General features: G+C 36.3%; 1 protein-coding gene across 1 annotated transcript; it reads right to left on the bottom strand.

Moving 5' to 3' along the window:
- Positions 1 to 1,023: 1,023 nt before the first annotated feature.
- LOC117400136 (magnesium transporter MRS2 homolog, mitochondrial-like) lies at positions 1,024 to 15,451 on the bottom strand. The gene is made up of 11 exons (XM_059022300.1): positions 14,542 to 15,451; positions 13,571 to 13,644; positions 13,061 to 13,097; positions 12,152 to 12,264; positions 11,359 to 11,532; positions 10,886 to 11,016; positions 9,760 to 9,876; positions 8,025 to 8,177; positions 7,061 to 7,178; positions 3,302 to 3,415; positions 1,024 to 2,722 (listed from the first exon to the last, which is right to left on the bottom strand). Exons 1-11 carry the CDS (start codon positions 14,750 to 14,752, stop codon positions 2,606 to 2,608), a joined length of 1,359 nt encoding a protein of 452 aa, XP_058878283.1. The 5' UTR covers positions 14,753 to 15,451; the 3' UTR covers positions 1,024 to 2,605.
- Positions 15,452 to 15,792: the final 341 nt, after the last annotated feature.

The following is a 15,792-nucleotide window of genomic DNA, read 5'->3' as shown; positions in this document are numbered from 1 at the left end:
AAGCCCTTATTATTTGGCAAGATGAGCGAGGTGCTGTCCGCCATTATTTGTTATTGTTTTGTGTTTTAGAATACCGTATGGATAATTAATAGCTAGTTAATCCCTCGGTCACCACTACAAGAACCTGCACGCTTTGGCTGCAATGGGCTGAGAGTTCAGGAGTAGAGAACGAGAGTCAGCGAGAGGAGATGAACCAATAATATAAAAACAACAATTGCTACTTGTGCTGGAACAACCAGCACGATACTTGTCATATTGTATGTTTTTGCTCTCATGCCTTTTGCTTTGAGTGTTTTGTTTTGATTAAATATTTTATTTGTTTATTTAATAAAAGAAAAACAAGCACATTTGCGTCTCACCCTGTAATACTGTCTGTGTAGTGGAGTCATTTCCTGGTCTGATGTCACCACTCAAGCCACCCTTGTCACAGAGGTGTAAGCTGTTCCTAGAATCAAAATACAAGATGACAGACAACTTTTGCTGTGTGAGCTTCTCTTTGAAGATTTTGTAGATAGTTTTCATCATCAGCTTGTCAGCTTGTCTGTCAGAAGTGGCAGGGAGGTTACAGGGAGAGAAAACTAGGAGGAGGCATAGGAATTATTATTATTATTTTATCATAACCATGATAACCTCGGAGACTACGAAGATGACCCCCCCTCCCCCTCCCCCTCCCTCCTCTAAGGTGTTGAACCTTCCAATAAATAAAAAACTGAAATATATATAAAAGAAATATTGAGCAGAGATTATAAAATCCTGTGCTCACCAGCCAATGAACACATTTATCTTCGGGTGTCATATTTAGGGGAGGAAATGCAGACTTAAATTATTTCAATTATTTGAATTGAAGCGGAGTGAAGAATGAGGGAGGTGTCATCTGCACTCAATATTGAAGTTTTACCAGGCCACGTTATTTTTCATTTTTGAGGTCATCAGTGTTGAAAGAGTAAAACACATTTCATTGTTGATTTTCTAGATGTTCAGAAAACAGCAACAGCGTAATACTTTTGTAAACAATCACACACATTTAGGGAAAACAGCAGTGGATGAATTTATTTGAAAAATGCTGAAGGAAAATACACTACTGGTAATTTATTAATTAAAAGAAATTGCCAATCCTATTTAGAACATATTGTGTCCAAAATCGGTGTTCACAAACTGTGTTTAGCGGCTGTAAAGTGGGACATTAGCAGCCACTAAAAATGCAGCTTATGTAAAGAATGGTTTTCACCTGGTGTTCTGCACCTGCTATCAAATTAGCACTTTACCATCATTAATCCATTTAAATGATATTGAAATGTATTCAAATGAAGAAAACATCATGGAATTGGGCGGGGATCTGGAATACTAAGTGGGCGCAAACATTATAATGCGATGTAAGGATTTTGCCTTGAACTTGGGCAATTGCTGACCCTTCAAAAACTTTACTCCTCCTCTGACAAGGTTCAAACCATTGTAGAAACAAGTAATTAAGAGCTGTATAAAAGCACACACCTGCAGAGACCTGTCATTGGCCTCAGGATGGCTGCTGTGGTACACTTCCTTATGCGGCGACGCTTGGCTCTTGTTGAGGACAGGCAGGAACCTTCGTAGAAAGGCAAGACAGAGAAGACCCTGCATACTTAAACCCAGAGTCACTTTATTTGGGATGCAGGAGGATGCGGTGGTAAGGCTTTAGGTCACCTTAGACCCAGTAATTGAAAAATAATACAAAATAATTGCCTGGCCGCTAGATAATTTGGATTTTGCAGTCGCAATTGTTTGCACTATGCCTATCCTTACATTCGCCCCTATGTGTATAAGGCTGCTCAAAATGTGCAAAATTTGGTCTCATAATAAGAGAAACCCTACACGACATATTAACGTATCATTAATAACATAATGGATCTTGTACACACTACTAAAAAAGCTTTTTATTTTATAATTGTGCCAAATGTTCTATGCCTCAGATGACCTCTGTACACAGAGAAGATCCTTGACAAATCCTTAATGGTGATTGGTTGATTTCTCATATGCTATTTATAAAGAAGAGAGTATAAAATAAAAATACAACAACAATGAGGGCATCTAATTGAGATTTACTCAATTTGATATACTGTACAAAAACATGCGAGAATATGTAATATGTTTTTTTCACATCTCAAAACACATGCCCCCAAGGATGCACTGAAACAACTGTAGCAGAACGCCTTAAATATTGTGTTTAAATAAATAAGTCTTTGGGAGCCACAATTTATGAAACACCTAAGAAAATACTTTACATTAAAGGCAGTTTTAGTGGAGGACCACTTTTCATCCATTCAGTTGTAGGCATTGTTACAAAGTATTCTATTCTGCTGAGTTACATATCCCCATTGTTTCCCATGGACATTTACTAGGATAAGTTGAATTGTTTCAACTGAGTCCACAACTCCTGTTGGTATGCTTTCAATTTGGTTGCACTGTGAAAATACATTCTAAGCTTTAAAAATGTGCAACTTGTAAAACTCTTCATTCTAATTATGGTAATAATTACAACTCTCAGCATATTTTATGTTTGCCAACACAGGAAAGACAATACACTTAAATTCACCAATCTGAATAGGATCAAGTATCATATACCAAGTTACTATTTGTGATTCATGAGAGGATTCTTGCTTGAAGGAAAATATTCTGTTCTCAGTCCAGTTTTTGTGTCCGACCCTCTCAAGCAGCTTAGCTGACCCTTCTTCCATATGGGAGGCATCTAACGTGAAGAAATAATAATAAAAAGAAAACACACAAATGCTTCAATTATGTTTTTACTCATGAAATAGAACCTAATCTTGTTAACCAGCATTTCCCCCTCGTCCAGTAATGGAATAGCCTGGACTTGAACCAGCGACCTCCAGGCTATAGGGCGCATCCTGCACTCCATGTGGAATGCCTTTACTGGATACGCCACTCGGGAGCCCCCCTGTCGAGGTATTTTAAATATTTTTTTAAACAGGTATAATCATTTGCATATTTCACATACCTGTTAAATTACAAGACACATTTTATGAGCTGTATGCAAAGTTTATGCAATATATTGAGGTCATGCATAATGCATTATGCAGTTTTATAGTGCTTTTATAGTCTCAAAGATGTAGCTTTCACCACTGGAGGCCTGGGTTTGAACCCTGGATAAAGTCACAAATTAAAGTTTGGCGTTCTCAAACTACACCCCGGTGGACATTAGTTCATTATCAATACCAACTGTCACTGTCCATCAGCTTTTGTGACTCCTAAATTCACAATCAATTCAAACTCAAACCAATATTCTTAAAAAGGAAATATGACAAACCGGTGGTGGGGAGGCAGGCTTAAGGTGCTGTCCTAAGAAGGAAAGAAGGCGCCTCCAGATAAGCCCACTTCCTAAAAACATTAATCCTGTGACCAGCCAGAAGACCATTGGATCCTAAATTTAATAAAACCAGTTATTAAAGAAAATAATCACGTAACAATTATTATTATTATTTAAAAATTGTAATCAACCAAATATATGATTTTGGAACTTCTCAATACCATGTTTCATCATTATGTGGATGACTGGTTCTCAAGACATATACCATAATATCTTAAAAGTGTATGTGTGTATCTTCAGGGATATGCAGTAAAATGTAGTACCTATGGCAATGTATTCTCTCTCTCAAGTTCAAATGCTTTATTGGCATGACAAGCAGAACAAGTAGTGCCAAAGCTACAACACAATACATAAACATGCATTAGAATAGATGCAACACGGTTATATTGAGCACAGTGGGACACATTCTGCAGTTATTATTGCTCCCTCTCTCAGTTACTCCTCCTGGCACTGGAGCAGGAAACCCTCTATATTATCTGCCAGTCTGAGGCAGTATCTCTCTCTCTCAGTTTCAATCTGTCCACTGTTGCACAGGGTACAGATTCTGTCTTCCCTAGGTTTCCACTGTGCTCTATACCTGCCTGTTTCAATGGCTAGCTTGTGGTCACTAATCCTATATTTTGTTAACAGGTGTTTTTTTTTTTTTTTTTTTTTTTTTTTTACAAGGTTTAGATATTCAGCCAGGGTGTATTCTCTGTTGAGGGATCTGTAGAGGTGGAGTTTATTTTGGCTTTTGATCTGCTCTCTCCAGTAGAGGGTGTATTTCTCTATCAGGGCAGATCTTACAGCTTTTCTCAGTGCCCTCTGGCTGCTGGGCTCAGTGGTAGGACTATTGTGGATGTTGATGCTGGTGTGTATGGACAGGGATGTGATGTAGGACTGTAGCAAGTGTTCAGCTGTAGTGCCCAGGGAGGATTCAAGGGCTTGGAAGTGGAGGGAGTTTGGGCTGCTGTGTCTCAGGTGGAGCCAGAACTGGGTGATTCTTATCTGGATGGGGATCAGCGGAGGCACTCTCCCTAGTTCTGCTCTACATCTGTTGTTGGGAGCTTCTCTGTGTAAGTGCAGTAGCTCTTTACAGAAGTGCAGGTGTGTGGTTTCTGTGGGAGTTTAGTCCCACTGTGTGTACTCTGTACTCAGGGTTGGTCCCCAGACTTCACTCCCATAGAGCAGAATCGGCTGTATGATGTTGTCAAACAGCTTCAGTAATAATTTGGTTGGGGGGTTAAATGCGGCCAACTGTTTTTTAATAGTGTAGTACACTCCGAGAGCTTTCTGTTTTAGGCCCAGATTTATAAAAGGATTGCACGTTTTACGACCGTAAAACGGGCGCTGAGGGATTTATAAAACACAGGCAATGGCATAAACATACAATTACGACATGATTTGCGGGGGCAATGTCTCTGTGCGCTTTAGCCCTTGATGCATATGTAATTCTGTATATGCATATGTAATTCTGGGGCGTTTCTGAACGAAACCGCTAAAATTGGGAGGGGATTTTGCAAATTAGGTCTATTAAATATTAATTTATTAAAGCTGCCGGTAATTGCGGGCCTCATATTTGCTTGATTATTTTAAGAACTCTGAAAAGCAGGCGTTAATTTGCCGCAGTAAGACAGTAGGCTATATAAAAGACAAGGTGATGTGGGAGACTTGTTTGCAGCAAGAAGGAGGCATCGTTTTCAAGGTCAAAGAAACATTTAATAACATTTTGCAAAGAGCTCATTTTTTAACCCTTCTGATCAAGTCAGTATGTAAATTACAGTTTATAATACCGGTACCGTATTGTTTTGCAAACTCCAGTTTTCAATACATGTTTTCATAGCTTACATGACAAAACATAAAGTCTGCAAATAGAGAATATAGAATCCATGTAAAAAAAAAGGTTCTTAGAAGCACCTAAAAATGTCTCCCCACAGAGGCAAAGCAAGATTCTAACGAGAGCCTTTACTTCTTAGAGTGTAGGCATTATTAAAAGAATGGTGGAGAAGATTAAGAAAAGATGGAATGATATTCCGAGGCGCACGAAAGAAAAAGTCTCATATACAATGAGGGCATCCTCCACTGTTATTTTAGTAATGCCTACAGAATATATATTTTTGTAATATGGCATTCTGGTATTTAACAATACTGGTTCAGACAGTATTGTTAAATTCGAGTTGGAAAAAAAACAGTAAACAAAAAAAAGGGACAGAGGGACAGATGACGCAGCTAGTTTGTAGCTAGAGCAAGTACAGTTTGACAATATATACCATACAGATATGCTTTAAAATCATACATAGAGTAAGAAATACAGACACACATAAGAAATAGGAGAGTTGTAACTGCATAAGACTTTAAGAAGGTATAAGTCGTAGTTAAACTGAAGACTGTTCGTATGAAGCTGTATTGTTGCTGAACATATTGCTGTACAACAATGGAAGGATTTCCCACCCGTTTGACTGCCATGGATGCAAGTAAATAAAACTTATTGTTTCTGAAGTTTGAAAAGTCTACATGCCTGGAATTATTCTATACGAAATACGAAGTTGAACTAATATGCAAAGCACAGTAACTGGATGATGCGTTGTAATGTATAAGCAACCTAGATTACAAACTCTGAAGTGGTACATTTGTTTATTAAGAAGCCACCACACATTCCACATTTTATTCTTTTGTCCTGGTGATGTATTTCGAGCTTGTAACACATCTTAATGTGTTACAAGTACTGCTTGTACCAAAATCTCCACTTCCATATTGGTAAATTTCAGTTTTCGCTTCTGAGCATCCTCATCACCATGGCTAATACCAGGCTGGGGTCTTTGTGTGCCATTCATTTCCTTTTGGAATGTGTAGCCTACACACGCAGGGTTGACCCAAACCCGCTATTTATTGTGAGAGGTGAAAGGGGTATGTAAATTGTTTGATTGCGGAATCACCTGCTTTACCTAATTAGTCTTATAAAATAGGTTGTTATTTTGACGATGAGTGCGGCCGTACTGAACACGTACATTACGTGGCTTTTTGCGGTCGGTTTTTCCCCCTTTATAAATGTGGGCCTTAGTGTTTTGATTGCCTGTTTAAAACTACCTGATGCACTTAATGCGAGTCCTAGGTAGTTGTACAAGAGGCTGTGGTCTATGTCTTTGTTATTTAAGAAGAATTTTTTTTTTTTTTGGAAAATCATGATTTTGGTTTTGTTCAGCTTGACCTCCAGGGCCCATGTTGCGCAGTATGTCTCCAGCAGTGCCAGGCTGTTCTTTCTGTCTCTTTCTCTCTCATATTAGTTAGCACACACCAGCTTCATAATCTCATCACATTAAGGAGACAGAACCACCAGGAACAATACTGGCAATACGCTTTTAAAGCACAAATAGAAATTCATAGTAATTCAGATTGATTGGTTCATGTGTTTGTGGCTCTGTCATCTAGTATTATTGGTTACATTTGTTTTTACAATGGAATGTTTTATAGTTCTAGATAAGCAGCTCAAACAATGTGCTGATTAGACAGTAAAGTAAACCAGTGGGAAAATACAGCCTTTTATGCACTGGCCTTGTCTTTTGGTCCTATATATATGCAGCTAATTGGTTTAGATATTCTCAGAATACAAACAAAACAAATAAACTCACCCATTTTATGGGGAGGGCATGCCCACATGTTATACATTTCTGCTCAATTGGAAACAGCATACCTGTGTTTAAGTGATTACTAATGCCTTACCTCTTCAAAGGAGGACTCCAGATTCATACCAAATGCAACTCCCATCAGTCCAAACAAGGAAATAGAAAAGGTCCCCATCGTCAGCTGAAGATTAAGTCTCATCATAACATTGCGGTGGCTATACAAACAGTCAGATGTAAGACTCTAGACCTGTACTTGCCATACACAGACATTCTGTAAATCATGGTATGACTTTTAACAATAGTCTGTTTTTAATACTTTTATCTCATAATAGTCCATCTTGACTGTTAAACATATTGATAAATAGTATTGTGACCTGCATGTGATATGCACTATTACTCCTCAGAAATTAGCTCACCAAGACACCTAATCAGGGTCATTAAAAGTAGTACATGAAGAAAGTACAAATATCGACATATCTAAAAAAGTTGTAAGAGCACCATTGTTCAACTATATAGGTGTTTACTGAAAGATGCATGAAAAAAATAAACACCATTTAAAAACATAAAATAAAAAAAGGTGACACACTTTTTCAGTTTTGACTCACGATGAAGATGGCATTTATAATCTGCAGCAAGTTTTACTTGTGTCCCCACAACTACAATTACCTTTAAGGGATGTAAACGAGCTGGCCTGTAAACAAAGCATCCTTCCTGATATGGGAATAATTCAGTATGTAGTAAACAGACCCCAGTGAATAATATTTTAGTGAACATGAAAGGGGAAAGAGCTAAATTCTGTTTTTTATTTATAATTTATAGCAGCCTCTTTGGCACTTCAACTGCTTATCTCTTAACACAAAGTAACTTTACATAAAGACTGCCCTAGTATAACCAATGGAATACTTCAATGACTTATATTGAAAAATATTTCAAAACAGACAGCTGTTTTGAGTAGAGTTACATTTCCTATACTACATGCATAGAGGTCTGCAGTGCTGAAAGAAATCCTGTCTTTCGATCTCAGCTCATCCAATTTCCGTTTTTGCTGTTGAAGTACCAACCTGTCCAGATTAATAAAGATGACGCTTTCAGAGTCATCGATGAGCACTTTCAGTTCTCGGGCTGTATTTGCTAGATCCTCGGCCTGTCTGTAATAATTCTCCAGAAGCTGCTCCATTTCCTCTGCATGATCTATTCCCAAGCTGCTCTCCTCACTGGCACCAAAGCATACACAAGAGGAAAAAGTTGTTATTATTTAGCAGGTAGACCATAGCCGCATTCTCTCTAGCCTGCAATCTTGCTTGTACATGGGTTTATTGTTTTAGATTGTATTCTGCTCAGAAATGTACCTTTTGTCTTTGCACTTCAAAATAAGTAGATAGAACATATTGTTACTTGAAAAATTTAAGACAGATTATTACCCAAATTTAAATTCAGAATAAAATGACTAGGACACCTACAGTTTGGATCCACAGGTTTGAGAAGGCATCTACTGTGTATTAGGGTCTATCATATATTACATTTTCACCCACAAATTTCTTGACGAACTTCATCATCTTTCAAAATCAGTTTTCACAGCAACACTGCAAATCAGACATCAGACAATCAACCTGTGTTTCATCTAGCAAAAATAATTCACTTTAAAAGAGTCCTGGGGTCAAAAATAATTACAATTACAGCAGAATTGTTTGTTGAAATTGCAATTGCAATGCTATTTTGTCAATTACAAGTATGCTGCAGTAATTTGCAATTGGAATTAAAATTCCACTAAAAAGTAACAAACAACTACACACATTGACACATTTACTCAATTTATTCTAAATAACCCAGCAACAATCACAGGTTCAAATACAGTAACTTATTCTTTTTTTTTTCAAACAAATGGGCTCACCAAAAGTGATTGAAAATGCAAGAATAAGGATTGAATGACAAATAAATGTGTACCTGAACTAATCTATCAATTATAAGGTATATTTAGGGCTTCTGTTTTTCGGGTTTTATTAATTGTATTTTTCTGTGCTTATTTTTAGCTATTTTCGAGTTATGTAAATCTTTTTTTTCGGGGCTTTCGTTTTGATATACTGTATGAAATTAGTGTTTTAGGTTACTTTTCAAAATGCGTGCACGTTTATTTTTGTCAATATGTATAGTAGTAACTCGACAGTATTTGCACACTTAAGCTATACCTTCTTTCTATTGCTGTCTTCCACAACGAAATTTTGTGTGGAGGCATTTTTGTACATTTCGCCACAATTCTGTTTTAAATCCTCCGTATCTTAAATGTAATACAGCTTGAAATCCCGCTAACAAGCCTCCATCCTGATTGTAATCTCGTTTTAAATCTTGCAACCGGAGTCTCCAATAGAAATGTAGGAATGTGCTGTCATTCAGTAGTTGGGTCGGGTGTAAAGTAGAGAACGAATCAATGACAGATGCAAGTCAGGAAGGCGGGACATTGCCCAGCAGCACAGGGAAATGTATTTATTATTATTTTTGTAGTAGGTTTTATTTTTTAATGGGAATAGGATAAAGTCAATGTGAATTGATTAACCATTGCCACAGTTTTTCTGGTGCTTTCCGGTGTTTATTGGCTATCCACCGATTTCATTTTTTTTTGTATTGGGGGTGTTTTATCGGGTTTTATCGGTTAAAACCGAAAATCAGAAGCCCTAGGTATAATTACAATTACACAGGTGTACCAAGGTTCAATACAATTACATTGTAATTGCAATTAATTACCAATTGCACAATTACAGTTGTAATTGACCCCAGGTGTGCTTTATAAATTGCACTTACAAAACTTGAGGATCAGTCCACTTTGTGAGACACAGTTCTTCTATTAACTCCTCTTCATCCAGAATCTCCAACAGAGACTCCTTAAAAACTTTGATATCAGTCTCCAGCTCAGATAGGCTGTGGGAACATTCAGTTATAGTACAGGAAATGGTGGAATAATTAAAACAGCCTGCCGACTACCAAATAAGAAAGGCTTTTCTCAGTCCAGTTATACAAGGCAACACATTTTTTTGTGGAATGGCACACATTTGTATAAAGGTTTATTGTGGAATGCCATAACTTTGTATAAACTATTAGGTTTACCTGATAGCAACAATGCAGTAATATTCATCTTCCATTATCGAAAACCAGCTATAATTATAACCTGATTTACTGTGCATTTGAAAGTACTGTATTTCCATCAGTCAACTTATTATATATCACCCCAAACTATTATTTTGTGACAATTAAAAATCCAAAATAATGGATTATGGGATCATATTATCCCAACCAATTGTCCAGTCATAAATAACCATTACCAGGAACATCTAGTACCTTGTAAAAGGAACCTCAAATGGTAATTACATGCCAAAATCAACAAATGTTCAAAACAAATAAGTGTGATGGACATGGATGACTATTCTATTGCAGAAAACACTACAGCGCCCTCTTGTGTCTACAGCACTGCATACACTCCCAGTTTCAAAGGCAAAGCTTGTATTCAATGAAGGCAAAATGTTCCTGCATAAATGGTGTTATAAACTAAAGAGCTTATCTTGGTGCGAACATTATAAAGAAAAACATCCGCAAGATATGGACGTAGGGTATCATCTTTGCAAAAATATAGGTCACATCCAATTTAGTCCTGTCCCCACCCCCATGCAGGAGAGAGTAAAGAAAAACACTGTGCGACACAGTTGCCCTGCCTCGTATCATACGACACCCTATCCTATATTCTATTAAACATCTTAAAATACATAGTGGATTGCTATTCTAATAGGTTTATGTGTTTTAAAGTTATCAATGCATCTAGTGCTGTACAGTGTATCCTTGCATGACACAACTGAATACTCCCCAAGTTCTTCTTTTGCATTACAATTATCTTGAAATCCAAAGCCTTTACTAGTACGACTACTTTACTACTTACTTCTTACTGTTCTGTAGTAAAACGTGCAGTTTGCTCCTATCAACCGATAACATTTTGGGATCCACAAGCGATTCCAGGGTTTCAAGTATCTTTGGCTGTAGCTCATGTAGCCGAGCATGAAGGTTATCAATCTAGATTAAGAGAAGACAATCTGTTACACACAAAATAACTGTCGATCCAAACACTAGTTTGGAAACTTTCAATCAAGTTCTTTTTCTTTAAGTTTTGTATATATATTATGGGCTTCAAGGGCACATTTTCCAAATTAGCGCTGGTATTCCAATTCATATTTTGTATCTGGACACCAATTATACTGAATTCCTAAAAAATAATTTTTTCCATAAAAAGCCTAACGACATCAGATGATAATAGCAGCGGTGTCAAGGGCTGTTTTGTCATTTGATATTGGATTTGAAAAGAAAACATAGCAATGCTACTTTAAGGGCTATGACAAAAAAGCTGTTTTCATTTACCCTGTGTTGAAGTATGGCTTCTATGGCTCTAAACTCAAACGGTAAGGAGTAAGTGACAAGCTGCCCATCTCCAGCAATCTGGGAAGCCAGGTCTCTGAAGAGCCAGCGCTCCAGGTTCAGGTTTCGATAATCCAGGATCAAAAGGTAATCCGGGGAAATCACAGCCTTTAGAAACTGTAAAGGTAAAAAATGAAGATTTCTACTGCTATGCCAATAATTCTGATACTAATGTGACAAATGTAGGTGTTTCTTTAATAAGTAATCGGTATAAAACTTTTTTTTTTTTTTTTAAAGGTAGTTGTTCAATTTCTGTTTTGGTTCCTGGGTTTAAGCATAACCGTACATTTTAATTATGACACTACTACCCATATAGCATCCTTTTAAATGACACAATAATACAAAATATCATAACTGTGTGAAATTATTTAATACTGCATACAATTTCAAACAAGATCAGCTACTTTTTACATTTATATATTTTTTGTTGTTGTTATTTGGCACTTTTTTTGTCTGGCAATGTATTCTAAAACTGTGTCCCTACTGCTAAAACCACCTTTTAGAAACAAATAATCAATGAACAAGAAGAGAGTCTGACATATATATATATATATGACAGGAAATTCTTTAAACAAGGCTAGCTTTCTGAAAACAATGAGAATCCATAGTGACCTGCACATTAAAAGATTAATAAGAAAAAACCAATGGATTAAAATATTTAGTGTTGAAAATCGACACAATTGAGGATCCCCATAACTTTAAGGCCCAGCAACTGATCACTTTACTGTTGCCTTACCTCCATCCTCAGAATGATTTTATTATTTCTGGTGGTTATACTTGTTAAATGCTGGAATCGTAAATCACGAGCTTGGAGGCTCAGTTCTTGGTACAATTCAGTCTTCTTTCGCTCTTTCAGGGGAATAAAAATTACAAAATTACACTTTTGCTTATAATGCACATCTAATGCAGTCTTTATTTCAAGGCACAGTAAAACTACTATTACCCAAACTGTGACTAGGAAGGAAGTGTTCATAAAAATGAATTTCTTGAGATACAAGTTTTAACATGACATTCCTAATCATTATTAAACAGTGAACCCTGAAATGACAGGTCACCAATAGGACAATGTGTGTCTCTACAGTCACTTGAATTTGCAAAAGGAAATCTGTTCTGGGGTGTACTGGTCAGCACAGATGATGGTTTAGTTTAGGTGGATGTAAATACAGGTTTTAAAGTACAATACAACCTCTGTACACATACATATAAATATATATATATATATATATATATATATATATATATATATATATATATACATACATATAAATATATATATATATATATATATATATATATATATATATACATACATATAAATATATATATATATATATATATATATATATATATATATATATATATATATATATATATATATATATATATATATATATATATATTTATATATATATATATTTATATATATATATATATATATATATATAAAGTACTGTACTACAAATATCAGGACTAGAGGACAGGAAACTGGAAACGTTATTATGACAACATGTAAAGTATTCCACACAACATGACAGGTTACCAGGAGCTATTTGGATAACAAAAGTTGAATCAACGTTTTACTATTGTTATTAATAATAATATAAACAAAATACAGGTTAAAAAAAAGTTTGTTTTTTGTACTTACCAAATGAAGTCACATTCCCCTCTTTGTCAAATTTAATCTGTTAATTAAAAAATAAACTATTTCAAATATGACACAGTAGAAATAATTGCATTATCTGTACACTTTAGAGCACTTTACAGTATCAGGGAATCCACCTGAATTGTATCAGCCACTTTTATTTTAGGACTCATACCTGGATAACAATGGAGAGGTGGTTGATGCAATCCAGAGCGTTTCCCCAGTGCTGTAAAATGCTTAAAAAAAAACTCTTAAAGATCAAACACCTTAGTTTATATTGAATTTGATGAAGACACAAGTTGGAATGCTTGTCTGCTTGAGGTAGTTTCATACAAGACTTACCTTATGTTTTTGATGAGTGTTTGGTTTAAGTTCTGGATGGTATGTCTACCCTTATAAAATATTAACAATGATATAAAAAGTAACAGTTTACACTAATAGATTAACTATTTTATAAAGGATCTACATTACATTAAAAAAAATGGAAGCAGGAATCTGTGAATTGATTCTTACCACAGCAAATACTGGAACCACATTAGCTAGAGCAGTCTGTGAAGTATCGGTCACTCTCTGACGACAAAAAATTGCTGCAAGACAACAGTTTCACAATTGATAATTGTACAACAGAAACACCATAATATTGTCAATTGGGTTCAAGGGCACCAAGGTCAACCAGAGAGTGACTAGTTCAATGTGACGCGATTACTGTACATGGTATTTAAATTGTTCTGGAGCAATACAAGCAATTGCTGCATATAATTCATTCCTTTAGGGAATTGGGGTGAAAATCTGCAGTCCAGTCCGTTCTTTAGAATGGCCCATAAACCCATCTCTTCTGAGATGGTTCCACACAAAATAGCAGTAATTTGTGCAGACTAGGATAGGGAAGCACCTGCCAACCAAGAAGTATCAGCTGTCTATCAACTTTTGCCAGGGAGATTTTATACATTACAGTATACACTGTAAGGCATTTCTTTGCATCACTTAGTTACACACAAAAATGCATGCTACTTACTGCATGTCATACATGATTATGGCACACTAAATTGAACATGCAAAGTTAACAAATAATTGTTTTCATAACGCATAACACAAATGTGATGCTATAAATACCTCTCACTGTGTTTATGTGAAGGACAGCATAATTAATAAGTCTAAATTTGCATTGATATTAGAACGTAGAATTTACTTGTGTAGAATGTCTGATGCAGCCATAGTATATTAACATTTTAGACGTTATTAAATATTGTAAAAAAAATAAATAAAAAAAATAGAAAAAAATGGTGACTCCAGTAACCTTAAACTGTACTTAGATTTTACTGAAAAAAGTACTATTAGAAAACGACTTGCTAGCAACATACAATGTTTCCACTCTCAATGAATGATAGTGACACCATTGACACAAATACATTTTAACAACAGACGAAAATAATGCTTGATTTCACCGATATACATTAACGAGGTAAAATAACTACGGCGATTACCTGAATCCACCAGTAACAGTGTCTGACACTGACGTCCCGCCCTCGAGTGTTGTGCAGTAAACGTTCTTATTTTGTTGAAGGGGTAGTAATTTGAACGACCAAGAACATTTCCACATTTCACACAAAGTGAAGAATGTAGTGCAGCTAAACTGCCGGCTTTATTCTCCAATGTCCCATAAAGGGTCCTTATTATTCTAAAATAACCCTCCATTATGTAAATATGTCAAAATGACCACTCAAGGTAATTTAGCACAACTGTGTAATCCTTTATACTCTGTTCTGACACCAGACGCACTTCCAAATAAAAACCCAGTTGACGGGAGTGGGAAAAGTGACCTTCAGGGCACAGCGACTGGGCAAATCATCCAGAAATTACCGAGGCAATTAAGAACACTATAGGCCATAAAAAAACGAAATACATCGGAAACAGTATGCACGAGCACGGCGACTGAATTTTCAACACAAAAGTAATTTAAGTAACTTCTTAATCATTCATTGGCCACGGCGTTTTTCAGTGTGTCAGACTGCTTCCTGTTGTGAATCTGAAGTTAGGTAGTCAAAGCCACGCTTTCGCCGGTCTGTCAAAAAATATATTTTCTGGAATCCAGTTAGTTCCATATCAGAGTTTTCTTGTTGATATTTACAACAACAACAATCGCCGTCTTTTAAACACTCGAAGCGTTTTGTAAAAATTGTTACCGGTACATCTTAAATCTAATAATACTACATAGCTGTCTTGTCACCGAATGCTTTTCAAAGTGTTGCAACTTGTATTTAGCTCTAGTTTCACAGATCATCATTTAATCCCCACCTCCAACCTTTTATTAAAGCGTGTTTGTAGAACAAAAAAAGGTTAAAAGGAACAGGAGACGCGCGTTGTATTTATTGTAATTAATGGTATTAATTTGTGATTTTTTGTCTGCACATTCGTTTTATATCGTGACTGGTCAGCAGTGACGTACACACGGGAGGGGAGACTGGTGGGTGGGCCTAAGTCCCTGCCTTCCTGCCCTTTTTTTTCAATGAGCCCCTGCCCTATTAACGTCCTCTGCACTTTGCTGCTGGTCAGTAAGGTTTGAAACTGAAGATTAAACGCCAATGCGGCTTTCTGGAGGCAGACTTTTTAAATACAGAAAGTCTAAACTGTGTAGGAAATGTGTTCAAAACGCAATGTACCAGCATTGTATTATCTGCAATACACAAGCGGAGGGCGGGCGCGAACCAGGGACTGCTCGCACTAAAGCATAGCGC

Source organism: Acipenser ruthenus, chromosome 4 (genome assembly GCF_902713425.1).
Source record: "Acipenser ruthenus chromosome 4, fAciRut3.2 maternal haplotype, whole genome shotgun sequence".
Lineage (NCBI taxonomy): Eukaryota > Metazoa > Chordata > Actinopteri > Acipenseriformes > Acipenseridae > Acipenser > Acipenser ruthenus.
This window is presented reverse-complemented; position numbering and strand designations above follow the sequence as displayed.